We start from the raw sequence: 18350 nt of genomic DNA, 5'->3' as shown, positions 1-18350 counted from the left end.
ATTTATTCTCACAGCCAGCTCTCTCAGCCCATCTTTTCCTTATTTCTCTCTGTCTATTCACATCACCCGTCGAAAGACAAAATGCACACACAAACAGACGCGCGCACACATTCATTTTGTTTATTGGATTTGGCCTGAGCTCCTAGATTTGGGTCAATTGAAAACATCAAGATACTGTAGCCACATAAGGCTGGGTTTAAAGACAGAATAAAAGAAGAAGCTAAGCACCAGTTTGCCCTCCCCCCTCTCCCTCCCTACACACACACACACACACACACACACACACACACACACACACACATAAAGAGAAGATGCAGGAAAAACAACCTCAAAACACTCAAGTGAACTGATATAGGTTACAATAGATATCTAGCCATCACAGCGTGATCAAGCAGAGTTGCTGTTTCCAAATCCTCATGCCACTGAGCATCAGTACCCCACCAACAGCCCCATCTCCACCTCATATCAGGGCTTTGACCCCCCCCGTACCCCTTCAGTCCTGGGCAGGCCTGGTCCCTGGCAGCTCATCAGAAGTAACAGACTGGTAGGAGACAAGCCGCCAGGCAGGAGAAAAGGGGAGGAACAGGTCAGGCGTGTGCCTTCTGACCGCAGTTTGAACTCTGAAGTTGAGTGGCCGTTATGTGTTAAGGCTGACCCAAGAATGATAACTGCACATTTTAAAGTGGTAATAATACAGTTCAGTGTTTTATTCTGACATTTCCCGTGATGAATGGTCATTGTTGCTGCGTATGTGGTGGAATTCATGTGGCCCAGACTTTGGCGTCGTTTCCTAAGCATTTTTCTGTGGATTCCAGTTTTGGTAGGTGGCGCTCATGTGTTTGTCAGTTCAGTCCTGGTGGTTCTTGTTGCTTATACTAACTTTCCAGTTTTACTTCAACTTATTTGAAGTTATATGGTGCCGCTGGTACAAAAGGTAAAGAACACATCAGGTCCTCTAAGCCAGTGAACATTTCTTAAAACTCAGATGGCATCAACTGACACAAGGTGATCTACTGGCTAATGTAAAAGATGTCATTGACTGGCTATAGGCTGAATATCTACTGTGTGAAATTTTATCCATTTAAAATTGTGGCAGATTTCCACATAGCATGCCAATTTTTGGATGGATGCCCCACACCTTCCTTACTCAACCCATCACAAAAATCTGTCTATGAGGTTTAAAACATTTTAATACCTTCTGCACATTAATCACTTATAGGATATATCTAAATAATAAAGGTTGTCATTGGTAAGTTGGCCATCAGTTTTTACCAGTGACCCCGTTTCAAAACACTTCCTCGGTCTTCTCTCAGCTCTAGCTGGTAAGTACCCCTTTTCCCAAAAACAAAAATCCCTTCTTTCAAGGACACACCACACAGAACACACACACACACTTCACACTTGCACAAACATGGCATTGAATTTCAGCATGTGTCCCCTGGACTGATGGCCAACTGTATGGATTACAGACAAAGTGGGGCAGTGGGCAATAAGGAAGGTGGAGGAGGGAGATGGGACTGTCTCCTAATCTCTGTTTGTGTGTGTGTGTGTGTGTGTGTGTGTGTGTGTGTGTTTGTGTGTGTTTAGGTATTACAGACTAGAGGACTAGAAGGAGGAGTCACAGGGGGGATGTGAGGCAGCAGAGGGAGTGTGAGCGTAGAAATAATGGAGTGAGGGAATCGACCAGTGCGGAGGTTGAAAAATCCAACCAGTCGATAGAGCTAGGAGTGTATCAATTATGTATAGCTTCAATCCTCTTTTTGGGCAAGGAGAAGAGGAGAATAGGTTAGACTGGAAAAGGGGTTGCGTTTGTGTGTGTTTTGACTGTGTGTGAGTGTGTTCTCCGACTGTGTTTTTTATACATAATGCAGATCACTGAAGCCCTTAGTGCCAGCAGCTTTAAAAGTGCTCACAACACTGTTCAATAACTTACATCGAAAATGATGTTTATAAAAAAACAAACAAATGGCGAGCTACTTCTCCCTGCCGTTCTCTTTGTCAGTCCATCACTGCATTTTACACTGCTAATAACCACCCTTAATTGAATGCAGTGTCAAATAATAACCTTAGCAAAACACTGAAACAAAAAAAAACATGTTCATTTATGCATTACTTAACAACTTCATTAAATAGCACAATGTCAAACACAGCTGACGATACCTCTGCAGCCATTACTCCTCTCCAGATCCCATGTGCACCCTCTTAGGTAAAGAGGTAAAGATGTTACAATGGATACCGGTGATATGATCTGAAAGTCCCAGGCTCTCTCTCCCTGGCCCTTTCTCGCCTTTCTTTTCCACTTATCTCGCCATCTCTTCCCTTACTCTTTTTTTTTCTCCTCCTGAACCGTCTCTTCTACACTCCTGTGTTCGCTCTCCTTTTGCGGCTCCCAGTTGAGGTGGCCTCTTTGCTCAGTAATTCAGTCAGGAGGCTAAAAGGAGGAAATTACATCCATGCTGCCTGACCACTTTGAACTCTCAGCCCCCTTCTACCTCTGCTCGCTCACTGGCAACTGGTTTAAAGGCCCACACTGACATTTAAGAGATGGAAACGGGGAGCTGTAAAAGCGCCTAAGAGTGTTTGTGAATGTGTACGTGTGAATGTGTGCACTCATGTGCAAAGACAACTATGAAAAGTGACACATTGACATATCATAATGACACATAGTATACCTAAATTTGATTTTTATCTTACTTTAGAAACTCAACATTTTCTGGCATGGTACTTAAATGCAAGTTAGAACAATAAATGTCTGTGTATCTTAGTACTTTACATATGTATAGTACAGTATTTGGGCTCAAGCACATCCACAGCATACTGCAAATGGAGCCTGTGAATTGGTCTTATTGGGCTAATGAAGGTCTAATTTTTTTGCTGTGATGTAGAATTCAAGGCAACCTACCTCCACTCAGCCACCATCAGACATCACAACAAACCGGGCGCTAATGCTAATGGTATAGGGAGTCAGAAAAGCAGCTATTTCAAAAGCTTAAAATGGCTCATTAACATTAGCAGTGGGATGGAAAATCTTCAATCACTTCTGGTAAAAAGGTTTAAGTAGCGATAGAATGGAGTTCAAGTGTGCTTAACCTGCAATAGAGGGAAATTAACGTATATATATTTATATATATAGTGGAATTTACATAAGCCAGTCAGTTTCTATGAGTGACACGATCCTTCCAGACTATAACAACTTGTTATTGTTACTTAGCTCTACACTTAACGCCCTCCTTCTCGTCTGTCCCTGTCTCAATGGCAGTAAAAAAGTCACAATGCCTGTCTACATGTCACAATCATGCTATTATTTTTATCTCATTGTATATATTAAGTATGCATTCAAATTTCTTTTTTAAAAACTGATTTTATTGTCTGTCAATCTACCTGTCTTAACCTATTTTTTTTACCCACCTGTCTGGACTGCTTGTTTATGTGACGTTCCTGCTGTTGCTTCCCTGTACCTCTTTGTCTTTCTATCCATCTCTGGCCTGTCTGTCTAAGTCCAACGTGTCTGTGTGTCTCTCAGCTGGATACCAGACTGTCAATGCAGCCAGTAATGAGGTGTATGCTTCAGTCAGCATGTGAGGAGTTAATAAGGAAGCAGCAGAGGCCATCACACATCAACAGGCATGAGTGTGTGTGTGTGTGTGTGTTTGGGGAGGGTGTGAAGGCTAGGGAGCCTCCCTGGCACACTTACGGCTGTCTGTCGGCCAAAGGGGGTATTGATTTGGAGGGGAAGGCAGACAGAAATGAATTCTGATCCACAGAGGGACTCCACAGTGCATGAGTGTGTGAGGGTTTTTTTTTTGTTTTTTTTTTTGTGAGCGTGTGTGTGTGTGTAACATTGTGTGTGTGTGCATGCGTGTGAGCATGTTTGTTCTCTTTGTCTCAGCGTCTCTCCCAGTGTACATGATGTACATACAAATGAAGGGTTTGGTTACACCCCACTGCTCTCAGGGCTGCTGCTTGTGCATAAGAGTAAACGCGCGCGTGTGTGTGTGTGTGTTTGTGTCTAGATGAATGTTAGTCTATGTACATGAGAGAGAGAGAGACAGATAGGGAGGAGGGGCATTGATAACTAGGCTCAGGTGGTGAAGGACACTTCATCTAATCCCAAACTGGGTGTGTATGTGTGTTTATGTGTGTGTGTGTGTGTGTGTGTGTGTGTGTGTGTGTGCCCTTTTGTTTATGTGTTCATGTATAAGGTCATGTTTGCATGAATGCATACATGCACCCATGTTTGCTGTGCATGTGTGTCATGCATAAAATACTCCTCACCTGGACTTGAATAGTGATACGCTGATGAGAGGCTACACCCATTACTGAGGCTGAAAGACCTCCTCAGACCCTATAATAGTGTCTGTGATTTAATCCAATTTGATTCCATGAGAAAAAATATAGAGAAAGAAGCTATGGGCAAACACTTTCCAGCAGTGGAGAGAAAATTATTAGATTTGCCTATGAAGAAACTCTGTGGGGTGAGAGGCAGAAAGAAAGCAGTGACTGATCTCTGGTGATGTGTCTAAAAGTGCCTGGGTGTCTTTGTTTGGCAGAAGAGGAAAAAAATCAACATAATGAGCCCAAACTGCCTTTGTGTCTCACTCTCTTCGTCTCTCTTCTCTCTCTCTCTCCTCCCTCTGTTTCTTTCTCCCTCTCATCCCACGACTCTCAGACAGCTGCCTCTGTGCAGCCAAATTAACTGATCCCCAGTTGCTTTTGGAAAGTGTGAAATAAATAAGTGTTTCGCCTCTGAGGTATTTAGTGTTTTTAGTCCCGCTTATGAACTTTACACAGCTCTGGATGCTACCTTCATTCAGAGTATAGGTGACAGTATTTGTCCACCACAAATCTGTTGTGCAGGTTTTCCATCCCAAATCCCCCACACAGCCCCATCCGTCACTCTGTGGCCCTATCTATTACCGCCATGTGATCCTTCTGGCTCCAAATATCCGATTTACAAGTCGGCAAGAAGAGTAATATTTCAACAGGCTGTCGGCAGACACACTGTTTAAATCACTGGCCGCCTGTGCTCTTTCTAATATTTTTCCTCAAATATTGCATTAGAGATATGTTATCCATCCCTGCACATTCATCTTGCTCCTCTCGCCGAATGTGTGCCTGCATATGTACGAGCAAACATAGATAAATGTTTGTCTGTCAGTGTGTGTGTTCTAGCACATCTAAGGACAGTTTCCCAACCTTCTTAAAGAGTGAAAGCAAACATTTCATCTAATATTTGTCATGTACAGTCCTCTTATGTGAACATTATCATTTACTCTTTACCAAAAACACAAACACTGGCACACATAAAGTGTAAATCCAAGTCACTAGTCTCTCAGAATTGACTAAAAGAGGCACATAGGCAAACAAAGGATCTGGGGCACAAACATCTGTAAATGGATTCACAGATTTCCGTGAGTATAAAGATACATTTTCTACCCAGTAAGAGTCCAAAGTAGTATACAGTATTTCACCTATATGTATTCTGTAGTGGCACACCGCCACTGCAAAATAATAAGCGCTGCTGCAAAAATTTCACACAATCATTAATATCAATGGGCTGCTAATGATTTTCGCTCGCACACTGTGCAAACACAATAAGCCCCTAGTTACCATGGAATTGTTTTGAGTTATTCTCCCTCTCCTCATTCTTCAAAAAGCATCTACGTGAAAGGTATTGTAGAGTAGGGTAAGAGTAGCGTAGCTCCATTAAGGAATACGGCAGTGCGTAATGTTTGTGCGTAGCGAGTGTGTGGTTGAGCGAGCGGCAGAAAGGTGACGGTGAATGCTAGCGGAGCAGAGGGAAAGGTTAGCAATGAGTTGTCAATATGGCAGTAAATGTACAGTATAGGCTACAGTGTCAAGACCAAAAAAAGTCTCGTCTATTGGTTCCCAAACTGCTGGAAAAGTGAAGGGAGTTAGCCCCAAAGCAACAATAGGTTAGCCTAACCTGACCAGGCTCACTTAAGGTGGACTGACCTTTAAGGTGGACCAGCTATTCTCATTTTAGTGTCTATCTCAGCCGCTCTTAAACAGAGAACAAAGAAATGTCTGGCTGCTGAGTCTCTGCTGAGTTTTTGCTCACCATACCCCTCCCTCCACTCAGTATATCTGACTTAAACATCATAAAAGTAACACATTACCACCACCACCGCACACATACACACACACACACACACACACATACACAATACAGTACTACATCCATCACCAGGGCTCAGGCTGACAGCTTTGTCAAAGTGAGCCGCAGGGGAGAGAAGAATGGCATTGTGGGATTGAGTCCTCCCATCGGACGGTGCACTGACAGGAGAGAAGAAAGGGGAAGAAGAGAAGAAAAAGGGGGGAAAGGAAAGAAGTGGGAAAAAATTGGGGAATGTTTTGCACAGCCCCAGCAAATGGCGAGAGAGAGAGAGAGAGAAAGAGAGAGAGAGGGAGAGAGAGAGAGGGAGAGAGAGAGGGAGAGAGAGTTAGTGTGTGTGTGTTCTTCCATTGGGAAGAAGAAAGGGTTCAGCTGCCATGGGTAGCCCATCAAAACCAGCAGCTCTCCTGCTGTAGCCTGTTTACTAAGACTGGCCTTCTGAAGGACAGACAAAGAGCATATTGCAGGCCTGGCAGCATGACCGTATCACAGAGTAAAACACACACATACACACACATGCACACACACACAGACACACACACACATACAAAAGACCTCCTGAGGGTCTGCCAAACTGCAGCAAATGAACCAAAGCCCTGGTTAGAACACACACAGAAACAAATGTACTCGCTGACAAATGCACGTAAGACGCACGTGTGTGCACATACATACACTTATTCACCCTTTAGAGGGCAGCTGGTGGTGTAGTGAAGTGAGCTGTTGGCCTCTCACAAACAGGAAAGATCAGTCTCCAGAGTCAGCCTGAGACCTCTAAATAAACACCTTTACCGCGGTGCTGGGGACAGAGCCTGCTGCTCTCCACTGATGTGTGGGCTCGGCTTCAAAACCTACTACACTGCACTTCACTCGGTGATTGCGGCCCCATCTCAGCACTGAGGAGAAAGGCGACTGACGAATGCAAAAAGAGACAGCGAAAGTGGCAGGGAGACTCGCAGACATGGCTGTAGTATAGACTTCTATTTTCTTTCATTTTTTCCACTTCCTTTACTCACCTACCTCCCTTCCTTTATCTTACTTCCTGTCCTACCCTTTCCTACTCAGTAAACGGCTCTTGTTCTCACCCTTTGACACCCCTGATTATGTTCACCTGATCACTCCTTATTTAAAGACTACACTCCTTCTCGCTCATTCTCTCACCTTCAGTTCTGGTAAGAGGAATATCTTACTTTTTAGTCCTTATCCTATGTCCATGTTAGTTTAATGGACAACTTTATTTATCCGTATTTCTTTAAGATGGACATGTGAGACTAATTTGACTTATTGTGTTAAGTTTTAATCTTGTATTTGTTTTCTTTCAGACTCAAAGGCCCGTGTATTCTTCTCTCCTGTTATGTTCATAAATGCAGTACCTTTTGATTTTTGGAGAAATTAAACCTTTGTTCAGAGGATTGAAGTTTACCAGCTTTATTTCCATGTATTCTGATCCGATGCCCACTACGATAGTCAACTTTTTTATCCTGAACCTCCTAATTTACGATGGCCTTCCCCAATTATAGACGAAACATCGCCACTCTGTTCACTTTACTCTTCGCCTGGCTCCTGACAAACCCTGTCGTGATTCCTTCAACCGGCACTTGTGTGTCTCCCTGACACTCTCTAGGCTCTAATTAGGCTTGTAAATAATTATTGCAATTAAAGCCTACAATTAGGAGGAGTGAAGCACTGCCATTAGTTTCACAATAAATGGCATGAGCATTCTGCATAGGCGTAGGGAGGAAACAGACAAATGCTGTGCCATTATAGAGGCAGACAGACAGTGAGAGTGAAAGAGACAGAAAGAGAGAAAGGGGGGGGGGTTATATGAAGGCAGTTGACATACTCACAGCTCTTAATTATAGAGCTGATTATTTTGGCAGGGTCGCTCCTGGACTGTTCCTTTGGCTCATATTCACAATGTGACAAAGTGTGCATGCACAAATAGACACACATATACACACACATATAAAAGCGAGCAATATAAACCTACCCGTATGAATGCACATGTACATATTGTTACAAAGGAGAAAGGGATGTTATTCTGAATTCAGGATATAAAACACTGCAACACAACCTCAAGTACAGACTGAAACTGGAGCCTAATCAGAGATAAATGTCATTGTTTCTAGATAATTAGAGGCTTTAGATGATTTCATGGACAGGTTTGCTGCTCAGAATGATCAGGGTGATGATTATCTGCCTAAAACTGACCACATCTATTCAATATCTACTCCTAAATATTTATAATCAATAGTGGTTGACCAGTTAATCAGGTTATCTGGTATTTTGAGATAACTGGTATTGGCCTATGCCTGGGCTCATGTGGCCTGTGAAAGATGATGATCTTGGTTGTGAATTCTTAGTTTCGTGTAAGTTTTTAGTTTTAGGGAGATCCAGCTTTGAGCCACGCCCAGGCCCAGAGGAGGCTGCTGGCCCAATGCATGTCTTGTGTCTTGTCCTGCCTATTGGACCACTCCCAGACCGTTTGAGAGGGAGTCTGTCCACTTAAAAGTGACATACTTTGTTTTCTTTAATTTGTATTTGCGTTTTTATTCTTGTTTTAATTATTTATTATTCATTTTTTCCCTTGTAAAGAGGGAGGGAGGTAGTCCCAGCCAACCCTGCCACGCCGCCAGAGAGCCAGGCGGGGAGCCCAGGGACCATCTTTCATTAAAGACTGTGATGTTGTTGTTATTGTAAGCAGTGTTTTTTTTTCCATAGATATGTCCAAAAGTCTGTCTCAGACTTTTGGACATACAGACCCTACTGTATTCCAAAAGGAGGTTGATCCAGTGGTTAATATTTATTGATTTTTTGATTTCCAGTTAAAGAAACTTGTTTTCTAGAGAAATGAGCAAGCTGTTCTCGTATTTGTTTTCTGAAGTGTCTCCTAGCAGACAGAGTTGTGGGGATGGAGGGATTCTGCAGTCCAAGATTGTGGAGTTTTTGTGTCCCAAAAAGAGTGAATCAGTTGGCAGGTCCAGTGCGCGTGAAAATAATTATCTATTGTGCTTGTTGTGCATGGTGAGCAAGTGTCTGTGTTTTGCAAGTGTCTGTGTGTACATTTTATATTGAATAATATATATTCTGTGGATGACTTTGTATTGGACTAGCTGTAGGTTTGTATTGGACGTCATGGCAAAAATATTTTTATTTATTTCTATCCAGAAGTTGGTTGAGGGAAAGACGGTTAGATCAGTGTTCCAGATAACTGCCGGGACTGTTACAGTTCACGGTTGTGAATTTTCATGATAGATAAGAAGGTCTACATTTGACTGCTAGAACCTCTGCTAATGCTGAGCGGTGTGCAGAGATGATTGCTGTGCTCGTACAACCAGTCTTTGTTAATATAAACACACAAGCCACCTGCTACTGAGAGATGTGCAGATACACACATGATCGTAAATCCAGACACAAAGGAACTTGTTGTATTCATACTGGACTTGGCACTATTAAGTTTATTTGGACACCATTTTACCTGAAGCAGAACTACACAACGCTTGTTTAATGACAGCTGCATAGCCTTCTAACACAGTAAGCGAATTCACAACTTGTACTGTGCTTACTGTCTACTGACCTCCACTGATGTAGCAGGGGACCTGGGTGTGAAGGCGGGAGAGGGGGGAAGAGGGGATGGAAGGATGGGGAAATGAGAGGTAAGAGGGGGTTCAGGCTGGGACCTGGGTGTGCAGGCTTCTATTAATTAACAGCTTGATGGGGGCTGACAGGACGTGTGCTGCTATCAAATAATGAGGTTAGAATTGGTCAATGGTTCTAGGGCACAAAACCTGATTAACACTAATCCTGGCTTAAGTCAATTAACAATGCCTGCTCAGGGACTCATGTAAATGAGGTGCCTTTGTTAGGTGGGCTAGCGCAGAGGGAGCAAACAGAGCTCAGCATTCAGACATGTAAAACATGGCTAGAACACAGCTGAAAGGGGGGAAGGACACTCATATCGGTCATCGTGTAAGAGAAATAGCTGACTAGCAGTGGTCAAGCAGATGGATGCTATAAAAACATGATTCAATGAGGGGGCGTCTCTAACTGACCTACTGAGTGACCCCTTTGGTTTGATGAACAGACTCAGTCAACCCTTGAACTTCCCACAACCCCTGACCTCACGATGCTGAGAGACATAAATAGATAAAAGTGCACATGCATTAAATCACGCACATGGAGCATTCTGTCAACATACAGTACCAGCCAAAAGTTTGGACACACCTTCCCGTTCACTTGAACGAGAAGGTGTGTCCAAACTTTTGACCGGTACTGTACATGCACATAGACCTTCAAAAGTGGAAATCACATACAAGATGGACATGCATATTAACCACCACCAAGAGAAATATTACTTTGTTAGTAAATTTCCTTTGAGCAAGTAGTTAAAACCCTACATCTTTCCATTCAATAGCTGCAATGTCATATATTACAAAATCAAAAGACTGAAAAACAAACCACTAATCGGCAGACATTGATATTATCGTGGTGACAGACACATGGCCCTTTAATGGTCACATTAAACTATAAAATGAAAATAAAAGAGCGGGCAGGCAGTCAAACCAAACTGAATCCAGACATGAGAAGCACTGAACAAACATACATATAAAAGGTTAAAATATGAAATGCATACAATAATAAAAATAAATATGCTTTCAAAATTAAAAACGAAAACATACTCTTATGGTCTGCTACTACCAACCTATAGCAATGTGTAGTCAGACCAGTTTAATTACTTCAAACCACACTAGAGTACTGAAAGAACACACAAATATGCAATGAAAGTGGTTTCTTCAGAATGAAAAGCTAAATGGCATCATCAATAATATTGGATGTGAGTATTGACAGGGGGATTTATCCTAATTTGTCCAGGTGTCAATATCAAGTGAAGCTGTCAGGGAAGCAGCAGAGTATCTAAGCCCAAGGTTCCAAGCTGCAGCTCCAACCCCCATCCCCCCCCACCCCCCGACAACATTTCTAGCTGCAGAGCACCTGGGTAAGGAAGCGGCCATGCGATTGATTTGCTGGCCTTCACCCCTACGGCTGCCAAACTGACCCCGCTGTCGCACTACATCCCAGATAAAACATGACTGCCAATCTATCAAGGCCTGTGTCTGCTGTTGGACTGATAGCAGGCTGTCTGTTTGTTAAGATCTGTCAAAAAACAGACAGACACTAGTAAGCTCTGGGCACTGCTCCCCTCTCATGAACAGCCATGATGAGGGTGGAATGGGATGCAGATGTGTGATCCATATGTTGGCACAAGGCATCCACCATCACAGCTTTCTTATGCATGACATAGAACCTTAGTTCAGGTCACTTCTCTTAAATAAACACTGGATTACACGTCATAGTTGGCTGACACCTCCTGTGTTGTCAGTTGGAACATATGAAACAAACCTCATTTGACCTCAGTTGGCCTAAGTTAGGTACAACACATATTTCTTAACTCACATTCATATGACTCAAAATGAAACCATGGATACAACGGGGGAATTAGGAAACATTCACAAACTTATGAGAGAAAGATATCTCTGACACCCTGTGGGATGCAGAAAAGCATTTTGCAGTCAGAGCTAATAGAGGAGTATATTCAGCATTCTGGTTGAACCTCAGTTCAGATTGTGGGAAAAGACTTAAGAAGTAGTGGGAAGACTGTAGGACTTTTCAGAGTCTCTAACTGAATTCGGCACATTCGACTGATTGCTCTTTCATCCTGAAAGCAGCCTCTCGATTGTCCTCTGCGCTCTAAGGGTGGGTAGTCGACTTATTGGACCTCTTTGTCCAAGTGTCACTGATGGACAGATTGGTGAGGAACAGACAGATAAGGGTCAATGGTCAAACCCCTGGACTTGTTCACTCTCTGGCAGCTGCAAGCTAACCAGACTGCCCTGGGGCCAGCAAAGGGCCAAGGGGCAGCAAGGCAACACTTGTTGGGGCAGTGGTAGTTGCTGGATAACCCTCGAGCTTCTCAGCCCTGGAAAGGAAGGAGGGGCTCAGAGAAGAAGTAGACACAAAGTGCTAATCTTTTGTCCCTGTGCCATTTTGTTTTTGTAGCCCTACTGTTGTGTCCTTTCACTTGACCTGAACCTTTGTCAGACTTTTCCCCTCCCCACAAGATTATTGTTCCTCTTCAATGAGATAAGGAAGCGATCATCTTCCGGTAAGCTCTGAAACAGATGGTTAAAATAAGAGTTGGGCTTCTAGGAAAAAAACAACAACATCAGGATAAACACAAGAACATGCACACATACTTAAGTCTTTGAATGAGTGGCCTGGACATGAGCCAGTCCAATCTGCTTGTTGTGGAGAGTGTAAACAGTAAACCCAGAAAACAAAAGGCTCTCCACCAACACTGCTCCTAGTCACATTTCTAAGTCTGCACATGAGCTGCAACACCTACAGTGCACAGCGGAAGGCCTGGCTATAAGCCATCATGTGTTCTATGCCCATTAACACATGAAATCAGCGTGTCATACACACCAAAGTCCTGCATAATGATGAGCCAGTAGCATGTCAGCTAATCTAAGCCTGGTTGAGGTGTGAATGAATCCTATTTCCTCCTGTCTTGATAACCACTGAACCCATTTCCTCCCAATCTAACCACACCAGCCAAACAAAGGTACCGGGGGATAAGGAGAAGGAGGGAGGAGAACCAGAAAAACTCAGAGGGGAGGAGCGTGGGAGGGGTGCTTGGAGGGAGAACAGGTTGAGAAGAGGCCTCAGACAAAAAAAAAAAAAAAAGGTTTTAAAAAAGAAGAAAGAATCCATGCATGGATTTCAAATTTCACAGCTGAGCACCTGGAAGAAATTGCCAGGCTTGAAAAAAGAGGTCTTCTTTTCTTTTCTGATAATCTGTGAGCTGTAATGTTGCCGTTCCATACATGGGGCTGGGTAAGGGAGGAAGGATGGCGTTCGAGGATTGGAGGTTGAGGGGGTTTAATGTTTGCTAAAGAGCCAAGAGTGTACTGGAGAGTGACAGCAGCACATGGCTGAACGCCTCTATAGGGGGAGGACTGTGTGTCTGTCCATGAAAGACTAGTCTGTTTTACAAGCCGGCTCAGTATCCCTTAGTTGGTCATGCTAGCAAGAATTTCACACTTATCGTTATAAAGAGCTGGCAATTAGTGGGCCACTATTTCAGTGGGAACACTATTAAGTCTGTTAAGGTCTATTATGTACTCTTGTGTGCCACATCCATAAGAGTTTTTTTTTTTTCTTTATTACAGTGTTTTCAAAATCCTTTTCAGGCAGAACTAAGGACGCGCCACAGGTATCACTTCAAAACCCTTTCAGATGTTAAATCTTGATTGTTTCCATGAATAATACATTATAGCCCGGGCTCTGCATACTGGCCGCTGACCAAAGCAACCGACATAATGCAGTCACTGATTCTCAACCGTGTGTGATGAGTGCTCGCCCTACTGCTGGGTGCCAGCGGCCATAACAGCACAATACACCACAAAGGGAATGAAAAGGCCTCATAAAAATGTTGATAATCCAGGCCTCAAATGACCGCATTCGATACTGGAGTAGTTGTCGCCATTTATCCCAGTGTGCTGCATTGTGTTGATAAACCAACAACAAAGAGAACCAACACTGCTTAAGGCCTTGTGTGGGCCAGAGTGTCAGGAATGCTTGAATGTTCCTCAATTGGCCTGAACTCCCCAAATGCAGTACAGAACACATAAACATACACAGGACTTTTCACTATGTTAAAAGAACCAGGTTAGGTTCTTTTGCATTCTCAGGCATACACCTCCAGAAAAAAAAAACATGAGAAAGAGAAGAAAAAGAGGAAAGGGTGGGTAATGAATGAGAGACAGAGAGAGAGAGGCACAGGCTCCAGTCGGTGGGGACGAAGCCAGGCCAAACACTCATGCAGATCCAACGTACTAAATTTGCATGAGCTGGCAACAGCACCAGTGGGTTAGCTTTGCTCCAGCTGCCATTCACACATGAATACTCTTTCTACCTGTTTGATTAGAGCCTGTGCTCTGGAATTGTTAAGGTGCTGGAGTATTACTATAGGCACAGTGTATCTGGCTGTATGCAAAGTATAGCTTATAGATAAAGGTTAAAGCCTCCCGTGCTTTTCCGTGTGAAACTTAAGCAGATGTTATGTAGCGCGTACCCGTGCATGCTTTGTTAAAGCAGTGGTAGATGTGGTATTCAGTTTGAAATCTACAGCTTTTGATGCAATATTAAATGCAGTGAGGTGTTTCTGGAATGTAAGACATTTCGGGGGGCATTTCATATGACGCAGATGGAAGAAAAGACAGAAAAAGAGGAGAGGGAAAAAGTCGAGGACGTGTCTAGGAGGCAGCTCAGCTGAATCTCCCGAAACAGCTATGACCTTTTTCTCTCCATCACTGCGTTTGCCTCCAGCATTTCTACCCAGCCAAATACCAAAATCGCTGGATTATTGGTCTAAATATAGAAGCAGTCACACACATACTCACGCAATATGACTCAAACATGTGATCTGGCAGAAATCCATACAATAGATCTGCGCGATCACATGATGCGCAAGGACAGTTTGAAGACACAAAGCTCAAAGTGTGAGTCCTGTAAAAAAATAAATAAATAAAAAAAAAAATCCACACATGATGCAACGAACATGTTTTTGAGGTTTTTCCAAAGAGGCACCATAGTGGATATACACAGATGTCTGAAGATAAATCCTGAGATGAAAACCTGCTGTTATGTGTTTCAGGACTGTCAGTAATGATACAATATCCTACAGGAAGGGGAAGGCGCACACACACACGCGTACACAAAGACACATACTGCTTCTAGAGAAGAGAAAGTCAGTGAGCCAGGTCTTTTCATCAGTTCCACTGCGCTGCCTTGCATTGGGCCAATCTCAACACATCATTAATATGGTGGATGCTATTGTCATTACATCTACAAAACAAAGCACAGTTTAACATGGCAGCACCATGGATCAAATATGAAACAGGGAGCTATTAAATATGTTTCGGGGTTGAGTGAATGATGGCGTCTGGTGTGGGAATGTGAGAAAGACACGGATGAGAATGAGAAAGAGCAGAAAGTTTTTTCACACACTGAAAGATAACTGGGGGGAAGGCAGCGAATCTGTAAGAGTCAGACTGGAGAAGATATATATACATATGCAGTAGGTGTAATCTATATACATGCGGGTGAGAGAAAAAGGCTAGATGAAAAGCCTCCATAAAGCCTTATGGAGATTCCATTTGAATACTGAATGGGAGACTGGCGCTTGCACGTGTCTGTAATTATAGTTTTTTTTTTGTGCAAGTGTACATGTGATTGCAAGAGCCAGTGCATTATGTCAGCACCTATGCAAATGAAAAAAACTGAGGGAACATGTGCTTTGTCTACGTGTGTGTCCCTATGTTTGTGTTCGCGAGGTCCTCGCACATCCCACGATTCCCAGCTTCGCCACAACACACACAGACAGGTGTGAGAACTGGGGAGAGTGAGAACCCAGATTCTGGAGCGTAGCCTCACAGAGCAAATATTTCTCTCTTTCCCAATTTCTGTCTCCCTCTTGCTCTCTCTGTATTCTCTATTTCCCACTGTGCCAAGCACAGAGGGCCTCTTTGTTATTCAGAGTAGGAAATGCAACTGAAGCCAAATCTGCCCTGCTTTCTGTTTGATATCATCCCTCCTTTGTTCTTGCCGTCTCCCATCACCATGCGCTTGGGTCTCATAGAGTGAGACACATGGGAACAAGTGGAGCTCAGACAAGACAGATCTCGTGATGCTCTGGGTGTCTGACTTCGAGTGTAGCTCGAGGTGACATTTAGGCTAACGATGAGATAAAGGTCAAATTGATGTTTTCCGCTGAATGCTAGTGCCAAAGGGCTGTTTTGAAGGTGGCTGCTCTGTTTTTCACAGTGCAAAATGCTTATGCTGGTACTCAACATTATTATTATTATCCTTGAATCATCCTTCTGAGCACAAAGAGGTTACATCAGAAAGAATATATGATATACATCACGGTGTGCAGTTCTGTCTAGACTTGAATGGCTAACTCCAAAAGTTATTCATATAAAACAATCAAATGTTGGTTTAACTTTCCAAAATTAGATATCAAAAACATAGCCTCAGTTGAATTTGACAAATTTATGAAAAAAAAAGGCTGCACGAGTGTGTGGCCGCACCGAATCCCATTCCAGTCACTCTGTCAGGTGTGACTATCGAGTGGCATCCTTGAACATGCAGGGCAACAATCCCAAAGTAGTCGAGAGCGTTTCAGTATGTGCGCGTGTGTCTGCTTCGATCCTCCTCAACCCCCGGAGAGCAAGACAGAAGAGACTACATGCTGAATGCTAATAATATTCACCAACTTCACTTCTCATTCAGATGACTAGCAGTTATGAGCTCAAGATCAAAAGCTTGTTTCATCCGTGGAATAAGTGGGAATAAAGGATTTAGTAAATATGGGAAACAGACTTTAGACTCAGTACAAACTCTTCTTTCCTGGTGGAATTTATGTCATGCCTTTCTACAGTGTCGTCATCTCACTGTCAGACACATGTACACATATTGTTTCTGCATGACTTTAGCAGGTTTAAACTCTTATCTGTCCGTAAAAATACAATAAATCACTAGACATACAATACAATTATTTTGGTGTATATACTGTATAAATGTTAATAAAAAAGAGATTTGAAATAATTTCTTCAAATATCATTTCTCTTGTATGTCTCACTGAGTCAATCTCAGCAGTAATCTTGGTTGAAGTACTAAGCTATTACTGGTGATGTGACTCCATCTGGCATTGTTATATTTTTACTCTCCCAGCAGGAAAGCATCTGACTAAAACTGAGCTACTTTTCAAACATGTTTTTAAAAACTTTTTTTTTATTCTTTATTGTTTCTTTCGTGTGAAAATCAAATCCAACGCAGTACAGTTAGATGTGTCATCTCTTCTCCTCTCTTGGCAATGGACACTATTGTCTAAATAACTCCTTCACACCACATCCGCCCACCGCGGTTCCTAACCTGTAAGCTCTGGCAAGCCAGTTGTGGAGTGTGCTAAAAGCAGAGATAAGGAGAAAGGACGGCAATCTATCACCTCGCACTGACAGCCTCGCACGTCGTCTGTCTCTAGGGTTTCCGCACTGCCACGCTCCCCTGCAGCTGCTCCTCCTCTCCTCTCCTCTCCTCCTCCTCCTCCTGTCCTACCATGTTTTCCTCTCCTCTCATCTCCTCACCCGTACCCTGTCCTTGTGTCCCCTTCCACCCTTGTCTGCCCTCATCTCTTCTACCTACTTAGTATGTCAGTTGCATTGATGGCTATCGGCTGCTTTCCACCTGCCCTGCAATGCTGTGTCACTTCATTAGAAGTGTGAAAGGATGACCTTGCATTCTGTGTATCTCAGTGTCTCTCTGTACTCTGTCTAAGTCATGCACTCCTCCAGCTGTCCCTCTTTCCCTCATCACTCTTCCTCTCATCCTCTGCTTCAGCCAGCCGGCAAGTGCCCTTCATCTTTTTTTTTCCCTCTCTCTCATTCGTGCCTTGTCTTTTCCTTGTCTCTCTATTTCTTTCTTTCTCCCTGCCCTCATTGTTCTCCTTCATTATCAAACGCTGTCATAACGTCCCCTGCTGGGCCACCCAGGTTATTTATAGCTGACAGAGGGTGGTGGTGCTGGTGATGTTGAGAGGTGGGCCATCTTGGGCCCTGCCAGAGCACGCACACATTTGCACTCTTTTCATGATATTAAAACATATGCACACACACACACACACACACACACACACACAAAGACACACCTAAGCCATCCACTCCTCTGCATGAGGGTATAAAAAGCAATCACAGGTTTGCATGCACGTGTCTTTCCAACACCTACCTGTCTCTCAGACATGACATAGAGGTAGTTGCGGTCGAGGGAGAAGGCCATATCTCTGAGGATAGGGCTGCCGTCCTTGATGACCGATATCGTCTCATACTGGACACCGCCGTGAGGAGGCCCATCAACGCGAATCTGAGGAAAACAGGAACACAAACAGGTCAATGATTGCTATTTATATCAATATGACAGCGGGAATGGGAAAACAGACGAAGGATGATTGACAGGAGTGACAGATGCGGGTCAAACAATATTTGATAAACATTCCATCATTAGCATTTAGCACTCGGAGATTTGGGTAAGAGGAGGCTCTTCATGAGGACTGTTTGGGCAGTGAAAGTAAAATAAATTGAACAAACATGACAAAAAGGTG

General features: G+C 43.3%; 1 protein-coding gene across 3 annotated transcripts in view; it reads right to left on the bottom strand.

The window, feature by feature from the left end:
• The window catches only part of plxna2 (plexin A2), a 169066-nt gene that overhangs the window by 83085 nt on the left and 67631 nt on the right, over nucleotides 1–18350 (bottom strand). For 2 of the 3 annotated variants that reach the window (XM_042409017.1, XM_042409019.1), the window contains one exon: nucleotides 17978–18112. In XM_042409017.1, coding sequence (XP_042264951.1) covers nucleotides 17978–18112 — 135 coding nt within the window. Of the gene's footprint in view, nucleotides 1–11199; nucleotides 12304–17977; nucleotides 18113–18350 lie in introns of those variants that run through there. The other variant, XM_042409021.1, reaches the window with a different exon arrangement.

This window comes from Thunnus maccoyii, chromosome 4, assembly GCF_910596095.1.
Source record: "Thunnus maccoyii chromosome 4, fThuMac1.1, whole genome shotgun sequence".
NCBI classification, from domain to species: domain Eukaryota; kingdom Metazoa; phylum Chordata; class Actinopteri; order Scombriformes; family Scombridae; genus Thunnus; species Thunnus maccoyii.
Note: the sequence above shows the minus strand (reverse complement) of the source record. Positions and strands in the feature narration are given on the sequence as shown.